This window comes from Onychostoma macrolepis, chromosome 05 (assembly GCF_012432095.1).
Source record: "Onychostoma macrolepis isolate SWU-2019 chromosome 05, ASM1243209v1, whole genome shotgun sequence".
NCBI classification, from domain to species: domain Eukaryota; kingdom Metazoa; phylum Chordata; class Actinopteri; order Cypriniformes; family Cyprinidae; genus Onychostoma; species Onychostoma macrolepis.
In genome coordinates this window covers 11267618-11283157 of record NC_081159.1, presented here as the reverse complement: position 1 = coordinate 11283157, position 15540 = coordinate 11267618, and the positions used below count along the sequence as shown (strand labels likewise).

Sequence of the window (15540 nt, the reverse complement as noted above, 5' to 3'; positions counted from 1 at the left end):
TCCGAAGATGAACAAAGGTCTTACGGGTTTGGAATGACACAAGGGTGAGTAATTAATGACAGAATTTTCATTTTTGGTGAACTATCCCTTTAACCTGCAGGCTGCACCCTGCCAGTGGGGCTGCAAGGAAATCATAAATAAAAAGAGTTGGGCTGCTGTGAGTGCAGGCAGCCTAGGAACAGCATATATCAACCCCAGTATCATGACAACACCGCGGCCCTCGAAGCCAAAAAACAGACCGGCACACCAGGAATCCTCCCGGTGCTCCCGATTAGCCAGTTAGAGACTGATTGGCAATCAGAAAAATATAAAGTACCCCATGGCAGGAGGAAAAACACAAAGCACCATTAGCATGACATTCACATGAGGGACAATAAAGGTAAAATGCACCCTTTTTTAAATACAAAACAATGCACACTGATTAACTATACAACTTATTCAACAGTACAAATCCTGTTCTTCTCAACACCCCATTCAAACTTTGTGTTTACGGAGGACTTGAATATTGCATTTCACTCACACCATCGCCATCATTTGTTTTCCTCAACAGGATTCTTAAACAAAATGCTTACGGTTTGTTTTGGTCACATGAGGTCTTAGAGTAATATGGAGCCATTTGTCAATGAACCCACGCAGTAAACAAACCTACCTGGTCTCATGGCATTTACGTACCTGGGTGCACTTTTTAGCGTGACATGAAATACGTACCAATAAGTACATATCACTGCAGTTTCCAAAATAAATGAACACTTTCACACAAATTTACAGAGTTGCGATTAATAAAGCTTACTTTTCGCACAATTACTTAGAGAATATCATGCTATGACTTCAAAACAATATTAATATGCTGGGAGATTTGAAAACTGATGCTTTTGAACATTAGCATCGCACATCAGCTTCATATCTATGGGTTTTCATAAATGATAAGTTTGTTCGGTAGCTCACGGAGTACGGAGACGGACTTTAGGAGACGAGAAGCACTGATTCGAATCCCGTGTAACTACGGTTCGACAAAGCAGTTAAAATATCAGTTTTTATATCAGTTTTGCATTTGTCTGCAAAAAGTGCGCAGAGGTATGCATTTTTATGAGAACAGGAAACAAACATATGTTATAAGGGTGTTTTGCTAATGTTACTGTTGAGGTACAAAAAATGTTTCTGAATGTTCTCTGAATGCTCAAAATGTCCAGGTTTTTTTCTCAAAATATATTTATTGACATTTTGTGCAGATACAATATCTTATATACATAAAATTAGTAATCCACAGTTCTGCTTTTCACCCCCCAATCCCCCACAATCCCCCATCTCCTCCACCCCCATTCCCAACACACAACACAAACAAGTACAAGTAACAATAATACTGTAAGTGTAATTATTAAATGTACAAAAAAGAATAGGAAAAAAAGTCAAATAAACAAATAAATAAAAATTGTTAATCCTCTTCTGCATCTTCAGGTGACAGATCAATAGTATCAATATAATTCAGGTTTTCATATTTCATAAAAGCTTTTTAAAGACCCTTTTAATTAAAACAACTTTCTTCGAGCTTTAAACACAAAATAATTTATTTTATCCATATATCATATGAAGGAAGGTGTTTCCACTTAAGGAGAATAAGCCTCCTAGCCAATAGAGTGGTGAAAGCAACAACGTCTTGTGTTTTTAAAGGCAAATTTTGACTTAAAGGAATTGTAGTGGCTGATATGTTAAAGGTTTTTTTTTTTTTAAAGTATCAGATATTTTAGACCACAACTCATGTGAGTGTGATTTGCTGGAGATTGTTAGCATTTATTGCAGGTGTTACTTCTGTCTGGGTATATTTTGGCTAATCTGACGTTAGTGTAGTGTGCTCTGTGAAGAATCTTGCATTGCATCAAACATTGTGTTGGGCACATATAGAGGGAGAGTGTACTAAATCAAGTATATAATCCCACTCTATTTCACTTGTAGTGATCCCCAGCTCTTGTTCCCAGGTATTGTGTGATTCTGAGGGATCAGAATTTAAAGAATCTATTGATTCTTAAATGACAGAGATTAGCCCTCTTCTATCTGAGAACGGAATCAGGAGGAAGATTAGGAAACTGCGCAAACTGATTTTGTACAAACTGTCTGATTTGAAAGAAGCGAAAAAGATGTGTTTTAGGAAGATTAAACTTTTCTGAATATACTTTTATCATACAAGTCCTTGATGGTACTAAGACCCCTAGAAGACCAGTCACAAAAAACTGGATCAGAACATGATGGTAGAAAATATAAATAGTTTACTATGGGTGCAAGAGTTGATGGACTGATTAACCCAAAAATGTTTCCTAAAATGAAGCCATATTTTAAGAGTATTGTCAAAGACTATAGAATACCCAAGACGTGTCACTCCTATAGTTTTGAATGGGGGAAAAAGCAACGCTCAATATGGCCGCTCAATCGCATTAAGTCCCGCCTTCTGAATGAAAGAGCCAATCACTAATCGGTAAAGTCAGCGCGTCACTGCAGCTGCAGTTAGAAGTCCCGGTTGCTATAGAAACAGTCAGAGTTCTGAGACGTGCGTTTAGGATTGAGCATGCGCACTGGCTGATCTAGCCTGAAAAATACGCTTTTTATAATGCTATTTGAGCAAAAGAAACAACATTTATGATACAGTTGTTGTCAGATTTCTTTAGTGATTTCAAATATGAAATTTAATCGTAAGCTTTGTGAACAGTTTTGGAGAATTTGATGTTTCCCCATTCAAAGAGATAGGAGCTGCACTTGGATGCCCGAGAGGCGTTTCAAAGATGGCCGCCGAGTGACATGACTTGTCTTAAAGAGACTTTGGTATTGGTGACCACTAAACTGTATGAGATATTTTTACTGTTTATAGGAAGCTGAAAGCAAGTCATTGAATGAAGGGAATATTTAGAGGATGACAATTCTATTTGGACGCAGATATGATATTCAGAAACTCTTGAAGGGTTAGTCCAGTGCAAAAGCTTGTTAATATTACAGACACAGTAATACTGTTGAAAATTTGGTATGGCAAGGCCCCCTTTCAATTTTGGAACGTCGAGAACCTTTCTTCTTATCCATGCATATTTGCCGCCCCATAAAAAAAAGTTAGTTAGTCTGATTAAGAGTAACAAAAAAAGACTTGATATAAATGGGTATATGCTGGACGAGATATAAGACTGTGGGCACAATTGTCATTTTAACCAGATTAATACGGCCAATTCGTGATATTAGAAGAGAGGACCATCTCTGTATATCTTCTTTATAAGCATTTAGCAGAGAATTAAAAAAAGAAATTTCTGAAAATAAACTCTGACTGATATACACCTAAATATCTGAATCCTTCCTGAGCCCACTTAAAGGGAAAAGGATATTGAGAAATCTCTGTCTCAGCTGCTAGATTGATTTTTTTAGTTATAAAAGAAGGTCATTTGCATAAAGGGACAGTTTGAACAACCCTGTCAAATGCCTTGAAGAAAGGATAGTAAAAAGTCTTCTGGTAGGCCTATTATAAAAAGAGTGTCTACCAGTTATGAAACCTGTCTGGTCAGGGGAAATAACAGCAGGCAAATTTTAAAATCCACGTTTAACAAAGAAATATGTCCAGGTTTTTTCTTTCTTGGTTTCACGAACATTAAGGAATGTACTAAAGACATTTTGAAACGAGCAGAAGCCTAACGTTTAAAAACTAAAATGTAATATCGAAAATGTTTCAAGAAAAAGAGTTTCTTAAACAACACATTGTGCTGTTTTGAGAACATTATTAAATACCGAATAACTATTAATGATTATTCTATTAAGGTTACTGAAAGTTTACTGGACGTTTGTTCATAACTTTGAGAGAACCTTCCCAAAAGTTCTGGGAATGTTTCCTGTTAGCTGGGCACTCATCTCTCTATCTTTCTTTGGCAACTATAGTTTGGACAAGGAACTTTTCCTTATCAAGCTGCTCCACCAGCACAGAAGTAGACTTCAGATTCAGTAGGTTCCTGTTCCCAATTTAAACTGCTGTAAAAAGCATCTTCAGCTCTTTTCACAGCTGTTTATCTGCAATCCAGTGGTTTAGAGGTGCTGTCGGGTCTTTTGGATTCAATTAAAATCGTTTTCATATTGACTTCATGCATAAATGGTTTCTGATGGTGATGCACTGTGGACGGGGGACTCTGGGTAAAGAATGTGAACTACATGATTTATCTAGACATGTTCTAAACATGTTCTTCCTGTACTAAGGTGGCAAGATGTATTGATCTGAACAGAACAGAAGGTCTAGCTATAGAGCCAGGGACTCGCGTCTCTCTGCTGCACAAAAGAATGATGAAAAACCAAGAAGATGTGCTGAATTTCTCCTGAAAGCCTTCAGCTGGACAAAACCACCAAAACTCATAAATACATGTAAATGGACTATGTTAGTTTGCTTAACATGAAAAGAACCAAAAAATGATATGATTTAGCACTGGGAGTTTACTGGCTGTAAGCTATGGTTTTTGTATGATTTCTATTACATTGCAGTAAACCTTTGCATTGCAAGAAAGGTTTTAATGTGTCACATTAAGATGTAGCCTACTTAATGCTAATTTAAACTGCATTAGTTGAATAACTGACATCAAACATGTATTTCAAAGTCTTTATTCCTCTTCGCTTATTTTCTCTTCTCACTAACATCTTCCTTCCTCTTGCTCAAAATTCACTTTAGCTGGAAAAGTGTAGCTTTCCTCTCTAGTCTAGAACAATCAAATACACAAATAAGTAAATTGGCCCAAAAAGAAAGCCCTTTTCTGAAATTCTACATTTACTAAATTATTGTAGATATTGAAGTCTTTGTCACGGGACTTGCTGCAGTGTTAAATGTCAACACTAGATGGTGACATTGTGTCATCTTCAGTAAAAAACAAAACAAAACAAAACAAAAAAACTAAGTCAGGACTGCAAGATCATGTAATTATTATAATAGTAAATGTCTCAAAAATGTCTCCAAACATATATTATAAAACTAGATTTCCTTTTTATTGGATACTGATGCAAAAGCATAGTCTATGTGAAAATACATGGTAAAGTAAGTTTGATTAAATATATATAGGCTCTATATATAGGGCTGTAGTGGAGTCTAGTTTAGAAATACTGTTTGCAATAAAGAGTTGTTCACATACGCAAATACTTTTAATGCAGCAAAATGATTTTGGTAGGGTTACCCTGCGTATCAGATGAATTATATTTATATTTTAATACGTTATATAATTTATATATTACATATAAGGGGGAAACAAAAGTATAAAAAAAAAACACATAATGCATGAAAAGAAATGAGGAGACCATTTAATAAATTCTGTTCATTTTTAATATTCATTTCCTTTGAAAAATATAAATTCTAAAATCATTTCAGCAGTTTTGTTCTAAAAAGTCGCAAAACTTGATTAAAAATGTATCTTTGTTACACACTCTACAATTAATATTTAGCATTGTTTAAATGTTCAAGAATTTCCCCAGACATGCTTTCACAATATATTTCATCTTTAGGTACCCCCAAAAATAAGTTAAAAAAAAAACCTTATACTTACAAGGTTAAAAGAAGTTGATTTTGAAAATACAGTATAGATGCTACCTGTATAGATCTATAGATTTTTTTGTTTGTTTTTTTGATAGAAAGACATAGGAAAAATAATGACAAATTAGCAGGATTCGACAAAAGATATTGAATTCTTCAAGGATCAAAGAGAACATGTTTAGGACATGCACAGTATGACACAGCAATAATGTCATCTTCATTCAAATGCATGTACCATATTGTTGACTTTTTCTGACTCATTTTTACAAATGACACAAATTGCAATATGACATTCAGTGACTAGACATCAAGTAAATAAAGCACAAATAAAAAAGTGATCTGAATTACATGAGACAGTCTTAAAACTAAAGGAATTTCATGTATTATTGCAGTTCAGGTTTAAGCCACTTAGGTAAATCATTTGCAGGACAACAGACCCTGGAGTACATGTAGGTTTACACATGTAGACTTTTTAGGGTTTCCATAACCAGGTGACGAAGCAAATGCCAAACACGATTAAATGCTAAATGAATTATTAGGCTTTCTTAATTAATCAAGATAATTAGAATGTATCTGCATAATTAGGCATACATATTATTAAAGGAAACATTAAGTTTAATACCACATTATATTATAGGAAACAATATGAAAAAATAGCAGGCTCAATGCCAAGCAATAACATTAACCATCATTAAAAAGTTAATCAACAGTTAAATATTATATTATATTGTCACAGTTGTTCTCTTACATCATAATAGAAGTCATTTATTAAAAAGTTTGCTCAAGATGTACAATAAAAAAAAAAAAATCAACATTAAAATCTCATGCTGTGCAAATAAAAAAATGGAAGAAAAATATAATTTTTTTACACAATGCCTACCATGTAAAACAAAGGTAGAGCAGCAAAAAATTAAAGGAAAAGGAAAATAGTGTCATGTTAAGTGAATTTGGTAGAAAGATTCATATTGTATTGGATGTATAATGGAGAGAGTAGTTGTGGAATCGTGTAAAAACAAATACAGCATTTCTCTACAGCTCAGCACATAAATCAAACAATGAAGTGAATTGCATAATATTTAGGGATTACAACTTGCAAACCGTAGTGATTAAGTGAGTGGAAGACAAGCGTTCCTCAAGCTGTTCTTTAGTCTTCACAGAAAGGATCCGTGATGGGGAACGGTCTTTATAAAAGATCCCTTGGCAATTGGCTTTCTGCAAATTGGAAGAGCTAATAAAATCTATGGAGCAGATTGGAAGAGTTATATGGACGTCTCAGACCCTCGACTCCTCCAGTAATAGCCATTGTTGTCATCTGGGTCCATATCTATTTTGATCTGAGGCACATTTAATGGCAGTCTCTCTGAACTGAAAAAAAAAGACAGATTCAATCAGTCAGCTTCGGAATAGGTATTAAATTTATTTCCCAGTATTATTCCACCAGGAATTTCTTTGAAACTATTTAACTTGTGGTTCAAAGAAGTAAGGACATTATGTAACAACAAAGCCTTGACAAAGTGTGATGTTTTAAAAATGAAAGTGGCTTTCAGTGCCTACATCCTGATCTTAGTGAATTATAGTAATGCACACCATTTTTTTTTTAAAGTATGCAATCTGAACACAGATCCAATCATTTTAATTCAGTGTTCTTCACACTTTCTTGATATTCTAATGTGGTAATCTATCCTTACTATAAATACATCTTACTGACACACAGCAGCTTGAGATGTGTACCTTGACATCGGGCTGGTCTGAAAGTAGTGCCGCTTTTCAGCACGATGTATATCGGTCATGGAATGAAGGGGACTTTTCTCCTGCAAGTGGGACACATGGTCCATTATTAACACATGCATGGCTTCACATTCTGCTGAACACAAGCACTATATACAGTACCACCTTCATGCAGTTTCATCATACAGGATCAACAGCACCAGCACACTTTATACAGCAGACACATGCAAAAAAGCCAACAGAATCACTGAAGACTAAAGATCTCTAATGATTTCATATCGAATATGTGCTGGGGTTCCATGGGATTCTTTTTAATTAGCATTTTCATTAGATAATTACATCCTAATACAACTACAAACTAAGATGTTAAAAATTTGAGTAGAAAAGAAAACAGAGACTTTGCTACAGTTTATTACACACAAACGTTACTAAAAAACAAAGTTATATTTTCTGTATTATTCTCAATCTCAATTATCATCCCTGAATCCATGTTAGCATGGCACAAAAGATGGTTAAATAGTTAATGCAAAAAATGAAAGTTTGCTTAAAATTTACTCCCCCCTCTCAGGCCATCCAAGATGTTTATAGTTTGTTACTTCATCAAAACAGATCAGGAAAAATTTTGCATTACATCACTTGTTTACCAATGGATCCTCTGCAGTGAATGGGTGCCGTCAAAATGAGAGACCACTGATAACAGCTGATAAACACATCACAATATTCCACAACCATTGCTTTTAGATAAAATACAAGTCCTCTATCTATGATATTGCTTTATCCAGTGAAAATTCATTTGATTAAGGAGAGAAATATGCACAGATCAAGCACCGTTTACAAATTAAGCAGTTGTATCTTGACATAAGAGGACAACAGGGGATGGACATTTTCACTGGGTGAAGCATATTGGTGGACTCGTATTTTGGCCAGAAGTGATGATTTAAAGTCAAAATATCTTCAAGATCAAACAGGCAGCCTTTCTCTTCACAAGACGTTAATCAATGGAGTGGAATACTTCTGGATTATTGCAATGTTTTTATCAGCTGTTCTGACGGCACCCATTTACTGCAGAGGATCCATTGGTGAGCAAGTGATGTAATGCTACATTTTCTGCAAATCTGTTCTGTTGAGGAAACAAACTCATCTTGGATGGCCTGAAGGGGAGTCAATTCTCAGGAAAGTTTCATTTTTGGGTGAACTACTACTTCAAGTTGAGAGTAACAAACTAAATTTGCAAAAGTAAAGCAAAATGATTACGACAGGGCGAGAAGAGGTAATGAAGCCGTCAGTTGCCATAAAGAATTGACAAACTCCACAGGCATTATGTGACAGAGGAGCAAGTGGTAGCATGCACCGCATATGAAAGGAAGAGAAAGCAAAATTCTCATGCTGAATTATTCAAGAGGTACAAATTGAGGTGAGGCCCCAGGTCCAGTCTACTCACTGTCAGAGGCCTTATCTCCTAAAAAAGGCTCCTGCTCCATCATGTCCATTGGGATTTTAATGCTGGGGACATTCTCATTGTAAGGATAGTCAGACTGCACAGGGAGAAACGGTCAAAGAGTGCTTTAGGTGCTGAACCTACATACACCAGAGTAGCTCACACTTCCTTTTTCACAGCCACCCAAATTTTAATAGTATTAAACTAAACAAAAAAAGTTACAGAATATTTATACTGTAGCTGTCTGACAATCAAGTTTCTTTAGAGTGTGACTGAGGATGTTTTTTCTAATCTTTTTGCTTTGTCATTGGAAACGTTTCAAGAAAAAAGAAAAAAAGAAAGAAATAGTCTTTCAATAAATCATCAGAACATAATGTGTACCATACACAGGTATTAAGACATTATTAAAGGGCAACTAAGTGAACTTATTTCCAAAGCCCAAAGTGTTCTTAATACTAATACAGGACACTCACATCTTCCATGTCACTGTCTATGCTCCCTTGTTTCTTCTTTTTCTTTTTCTTCTCATCTTCCTTCTTCTTCTTATCCTTCTCAGGTATGACATCATCCAGGAAACTGAGGTCATGCTGGGAAAAGATATAGTCCAATGCCTTCCTCACAGCAACCAGAGCCAAGATCTGACCAATGAGAATAGCAAATAGTGATCTTTCAGTTAGTGCATACACTACAGATGCATTTTGCAAAAATATGGCACTTGAGTGTCTGTTAACATTACCAACATTCTAGTGTAACATGTATTTTGTCCCTTATCTAGTGGGATGCAATAAGTGGCACAAATTGTAATACCAGTCAACAGTTTTGAATAATTCCGGTACTCGGTGTGTTTCCACCGCAGGAACCAGGATCTAAATAAAGTTCCAGGTAAAAATTTGCCCCTCAGAAAGTCTCTGCTCGCGGGTAGTACTTTTTCAAAAGTCCGGAACTTTCGGAGGCAGGACTTGGGCGCTGAACATGCTGATTGGTTGAGTTCACGAGCATTGCATTTCAACCACTATATTCACATAATTTTCAAAATATTACTGGTATTATGTCATGAAATGTAGCTTTAAAAGAATTTCAGGCGAGAATGTAGTTGTTTAAAAGTCAAATCTGCGGTTTATTTATAAAGACAGCACCTATTTGAAAATGTGCTTCGCCAATTTCGGAGACGTGAGAGGTCCGTACTGAGGATGTAAGTCCGACATTTGCTTGGAATTGAGAAACACGCGCAGACCTGCATCACCAGACTATTTGCCTATTCTTCACGGTACTTTAGACCACGATGGAAACGCAGACAGCAACAGGTCTGGGGGAAAAAAAGTTCCTGGGACAAACTGTTCCAGGTAATTTCGGTGGAAAAGCAGCTTTGGTGAGCAAAAGAAACTTCCTTTTAAAAAACATTGCAGTCACAGCCGCTTCCAGGATTAATGTTCAGTATTAAATCGGATTTAATTATTAAATCATTTAAGTATTAAATAATTTAATACTGAACATTCAGTATTGTTCAGTATTAAATCAGATTTAATTATTAAATCATTTAAGTATTAAATGATTTAATACTGAACATTAATCCTGGAAGCGGCTGTGACTGCAAAACTGAGAGCTTCAAGGCTAAATATTACACAACCAGTCAAAAGGTTGGAATACTAAAGATTTTTTTTAATGAAAAGTGAAAGAGGTGACTAACCATAACAGGAAAGATGATGGCAGCCACAGTGGACTTGAGGATCCAGAGGAGTGCCAAGCAAAGCAACTGGACGAAAGTGAATAAATGGACCTTCCTGAGTGGCACATGCCGCAAGTAGATCAGGTCTGGTTGGTGTTTGGCAGGCATGAGGAGCAGTTTGAGTCGGTCCATAAACTGAGAACCAAAGAGCAATATTTAAAAAGAAAAACATACTTTACTGTCAAGTTACTTTACAAGTTACTGTCAAATGATTTCAAATAGTGATTATTAAAATAATCTAATGTTTTTGTAAATACCCCAATTTGATTACACACACATATATATATATATGAATTTAATTCCACTTTCTTAAATTCCAATTTTGAAATAGAATTCTAGGTCCCAAAAATTTAATTTAAAAGGCTTTTTTTTTTCAATTCAGTTTTAAATAGCACAGAATTGTGTTGGTAACTCACCTGAACTCCGTTGAGTGAAGCCACTCCCATGTAGAGGAAGACTCCATACAACACTGGCATGGGTATAAACTACGGAAAAATAATTATTCATTTAGAAAAGAAAAAGAAAATCACACACATGCAGCAATGTGTTTGACACTACTGGATGTATTGTATTGCTACCTTGAGGATAGGAGACATGAAGACAGATAGACCAGTGAGGATGAAGACAAAGACACCAGTGACTCTCTGTTCCCTGAAGAGGAGACAATTACAAAAATAAAAATAAAACATTTTGGGATTGGTAAGATGTTTTAATGCTTTGGAAAGAAGTCTCTTATTATCACCAAGACTGCATTTATTTTAACAACAACAAATAAAAATGATAATATTGTGAAATATTATTACAAATAAAATAAAGATTTTTTTATCTTTAGGAGTCTTTGATGGCTAGAAAGTTCAAAAGAACAGCATTTGAAACAAAAACAAAAAAATGCACTGTTGTATTATAAGAGTCACTTTTAATCAATCTTATGCGTCCTTGCTGAATAAATGTATTCATTTCTTTGAAAAGCAAAACAGAAAATCTTACTGACCCCAAACTGTTGAACGTTAGTGTATGTGAACACCCCCTTCTAATTATCAGGGTTGGCTATTTCAGCTGCACCCATGACTAACAGGTGCACACAGCAATAAAGCATATAGCTATACAATCTTCACAGACCAACAGACATTTAGTGTATCATTGTTTTAATTAAAGGAAGAAGTCAACTGGCAGATGCTTTTATCCAAAGACTCGGGGCCTCATTTATAAAATATTGCACAGAGACCGTCCTAAATTTGATCTTACGATCGTTTCTCAGAAATGCGTACGTGCGATTCATAGAATGAACGTACGAACAGAAAACGAGCGTACGCGCCTCTTTCAGATGTGAAATCTATGAATTGCAAATTATCTTGAACTTGCGTGCAATTGAATGGTTTCAGCTCTCTGCCTTGTAAACGACTCCTAATTAATATCATTAACATATAAAATATCACCAATCATCATAATTTAGAACAGCTTACATTTGAAAAATTCTGCATTACTCCGACAATAAAAAGTGCGTACGTCAGCTCGGACCCTGACGTGACGCTAAGCACTTTTCCACGTCAAAGACCGTTTTTATAAATATGAGCGTTGGCGTGGATTTAAGCGTACGCACACTCTAAGATCAAATCTGTACATACGCACGCTTTATAAATGAGGTCCTCGGAGTGTAGTTCCTTGATATGGGGCATAAAGGTGACAGTTTATAGATTTGAACCTGCAATCTTGCAGTTACCAGCTTGCATCTTTAACCATTAGACTCCACCTCCTTAATGACTACTAATAATTTCTAATTATATCATCAATTATAATTAATATCTGAAATACTTTGGAGAATTAAATCATATTGGATTGCTTAACCAAACCAGAGAAACATTAAAAATACAACCTAAATACAGGCACAGTGTGTTTTCAGCAGAACTAGGCCTGTTTACGTTTGTTCAGCTTACAGCTGCATCAATAAACCCCCCCGGAGTTCAGTCCAACATGCAGCATTTTAACTGGCGTCCCACTAAGCCCAACTCTGTAATCAACGAGTCATTCAAAAGCTCTACTGGCATAGTCAGATACTTCGGTTTTATGCCACGACACTGTACAAATACATAGGAATCACCAAAAAAATTATCTTTTATGCGCATTAGAACGTACCTGACACCCAAAAATTTAGGCTGTTCACCAGGAGCGGATGTCTCGGTCTCCATTTTCAAGCTGTCAATGTGGGCGATGGAAATAACTGTAGCAGCTACATACCACGGAAGACCCATGAAAGAGCACAAAGCTAACAGCACAGCTACCCAGAAGAGATCCAGATGATAGCCTGCACCTTTCTGATCAAGACAGAGAAAAGAGATTGTTTACAAAATGCTACTGGAAGAATCAAAAACATTTTATTTTACATGAACAATGACTGAATTTTCATTTTCAGGTGAACTGTCCCTTTAAATAATCCATCAAGTGCTTTATTCTAACAAATACAACTACTCTGCATCACACAAAAGTACAGTACAATGTCACCAGAGCAGTATAATTCTCACAGAGATGACAATAGGAGTTTTTCCATGGGGAGGCATTATAGTGAGAGGACACAATGTTTTGAGGCCAGTCTCACATTACATGCCAGAAGAAAATAAATGCTTTGCCTTTGTCCGATTTACAATTCCTCATTGTTCCACTCAGAATCTGGACCAAAAGTGTGACGTTGGGGTGAAACTGGTTGGTGAAGCACTGAGATTGAATTTAAAATGATTTAAATATAATATAGATTTCATGATTATAAATAAATCCTGTCTAGCTATCATCTTACAAACTCAGTATATAAGAAAATCAAACTGCTTTTCCTTTAGTTTTCAACTTAATATCAATTATTCAACAAATATCAATTCCTGCATTATTGATGTGCAGCTTTTTTCCCCTTTGGTTTGCATCAGACCATCTGTTTAAATAATGCTATTTTTGACTCCAAGTGCTGATTCACATCCTCCAGACAAAAGATAAAAAGTTCTATTTGTAAGAGACAGTCTATAAATATCCCAATATAGTTGCCAATGGCACTGTGAGTGTTTCCTGTGGTCCTGGGCGGCTCAAAGTGAGCGTGATAAACCATCTGGCTTAGGAGAGAATCACACAGCAGAGTCACGGCAGGCCTACCTTCAGCTTGTGTTCCTTGCGATTGACAATGACAGCGGTGATCTGCTGATCCATGAAGAGCAGGATGGTGACCAGCAGGGCAGGCAGAGCTGCTGCCAGGTACACCCACCAGGGGTTCCCTCCGAACGGTGGCACAAACCAGCCACGGTTTGGGCTTGTAGGCTGAGGACACGAGGAAAGTGCAGTTTGAGGATCACAGAAGTTTGCGGTCAGGGCACTTGGCAAATGTTTACAGGAAACGAATAGTAACGTCCTGAGTGGATTGGCACTGACTCATACTGTGAATCTGTACTTAAGAAGCAGCAAATAGAGCATGCCAGCCAATGTACCCTCTGATATTTGCCTGAGCAAAATCTATTTCTATTAAGCAGACCCTCTGGCCCCCTGAGTAGAAACACTCCATGTACCGACCCATGCAGTGTTCACTGTGCCAAAACATTCTGTACAAATAAATAACATCTAATGCAAGTTAATCTCTTGATTAGACTATCTGTCACATTATTCTATTTATACATTGAATAAAACTTATTGTAAATAAACTGCTTGTTTTTTTATATTATAATGTAACTCATTATAAAGATAAGTCATGTCAATAAAGTTAGATAGAAATAAATTATTGCATGGCCTCTGTGGGCTTCCATACTGTATGTTTGGAAACAGTTCATAGTTTCATTTGACATTTCTAGAATGTGGTTCTTGTCATGTGAATTTTTATTTATTTTTTTTCAAAGGAATGAATACTTTTATTTAGCAAGGATGCATTAAATGGATTAAGTGACATTTATAATGTTATTACATGCATAAATTATTTTAAATAATCAGAATATCTCAATTGTTTTCAACATTAATAATAATAAGAAATGTTTCTTGAGCACCAAATCAGCATATTAGAATGATTTCTGAAGGGTCATGTGACACTAAAGACTGGAGTAATGGCTGTTGAAAATTCAGCTTTGCCATCACAGGAATAAATTACACTTCAAAATATAATAAAATAAAGAGTAGAAATTGTAACAATATTTCACAATTTTTACAGTATTTCATCAAATAAATGCATCCTTGCTAAGCATTAGAGACATACTTCAAAAAAATCTTACAGACCCCAAACTTTTGTACAGTATACTGTAGGTTTGTGCTGGAGCAATATTAGAAGTGCACCTCAGAGTGAACATCACTTTACAGTAAAAAGACAGACAATACGGACAGAAAGATTACCTTAAATTCAGTTGGCACTATGAGCTTTGGCGTATTGACCCCAACAAGAGCATCAACACCACAGAAGATCAAAATGGCCAGGATAATGGCAAAGTCACTTATGAGTTTTCTCACCTAAGAAAATAGAAAAAATATGTTTTTTAGGAACTATTGTAAGTAATGAGTATGACGTCAATAGCCTTTGGCCTCAACAACTGCAGTTTTGATTAGGAGTAGAGACTGGATTGACAAAACAATTATCTACCTGCCCACAGTATATGGATTAAATATTGATTGCCTCTACACATGCAGTATGATTACAGCCACAAATGACAAATCCATCACAAACATGCCACAGGTGGACAATGAGGCTACTTACAGTAGTAGGAAAGAACGGGCTGGTCTTGAATTTCTTTAGACACATGGAGCAGGTGTAGGTGCCGAAGAACAGGATGAAGGACATGAGGGTGATGTCGGGCACAAAGTCGCAGGCTTTGCCCACTAGCTCCCCTCCGTATTTCAAGCATTCCTTCTTTGACAGTGAGGACCAGCTGGTATTCAAGCGCTGCACAAATGACACGAAGACATATGATCAGAACATCAAATCTACAGGTGTCTGGATCAAACTTTTAAAAACAAAATTTAAGTTGTTTGTTTACAGAAAATCACGACATTCCTTGTAACTCTCTCGTTAATGAAACTAGCAGGAGTAAGTCAGATATTGTTGGTTGACTTTACAAAACCATTTCTATCATGACAACTTTCAGAAGATTTTAGCATGGTAATGGATATGACAAT

General features: G+C 36.0%; 1 protein-coding gene across 5 annotated transcripts in view; it reads right to left on the bottom strand.

Moving 5' to 3' along the window:
* Window positions 1–5299: 5299 nt before the first annotated feature.
* The window catches only part of slc4a4a (solute carrier family 4 member 4a), a 61298-nt gene continuing 51057 nt past the window's right edge, over window positions 5300–15540 (bottom strand). For 3 of the 5 annotated variants that reach the window (XM_058775716.1, XM_058775717.1, XM_058775720.1), the window contains 10 exons: window positions 15122–15307; window positions 14764–14877; window positions 13549–13710; window positions 12550–12728; window positions 10995–11067; window positions 10833–10901; window positions 10378–10551; window positions 9164–9328; window positions 7256–7335; window positions 5300–6889 (listed from right to left, as the gene is read on the bottom strand). In XM_058775716.1, the coding sequence (XP_058631699.1) occupies window positions 6784–6889; window positions 7256–7335; window positions 9164–9328; window positions 10378–10551; window positions 10833–10901; window positions 10995–11067; window positions 12550–12728; window positions 13549–13710; window positions 14764–14877; window positions 15122–15307 (1308 nt within the window). In that variant the 3' untranslated portion in view covers window positions 5300–6783. Of the gene's footprint in view, window positions 6890–7255; window positions 7336–8693; window positions 8788–9163; window positions 9329–10377; window positions 10552–10832; window positions 10902–10994; window positions 11068–12549; window positions 12729–13548; window positions 13711–14763; window positions 14878–15121; window positions 15308–15540 lie in introns of all 5 variants that reach the window. The other 2 variants (XM_058775718.1, XM_058775719.1) reach the window with 1 other exon arrangement.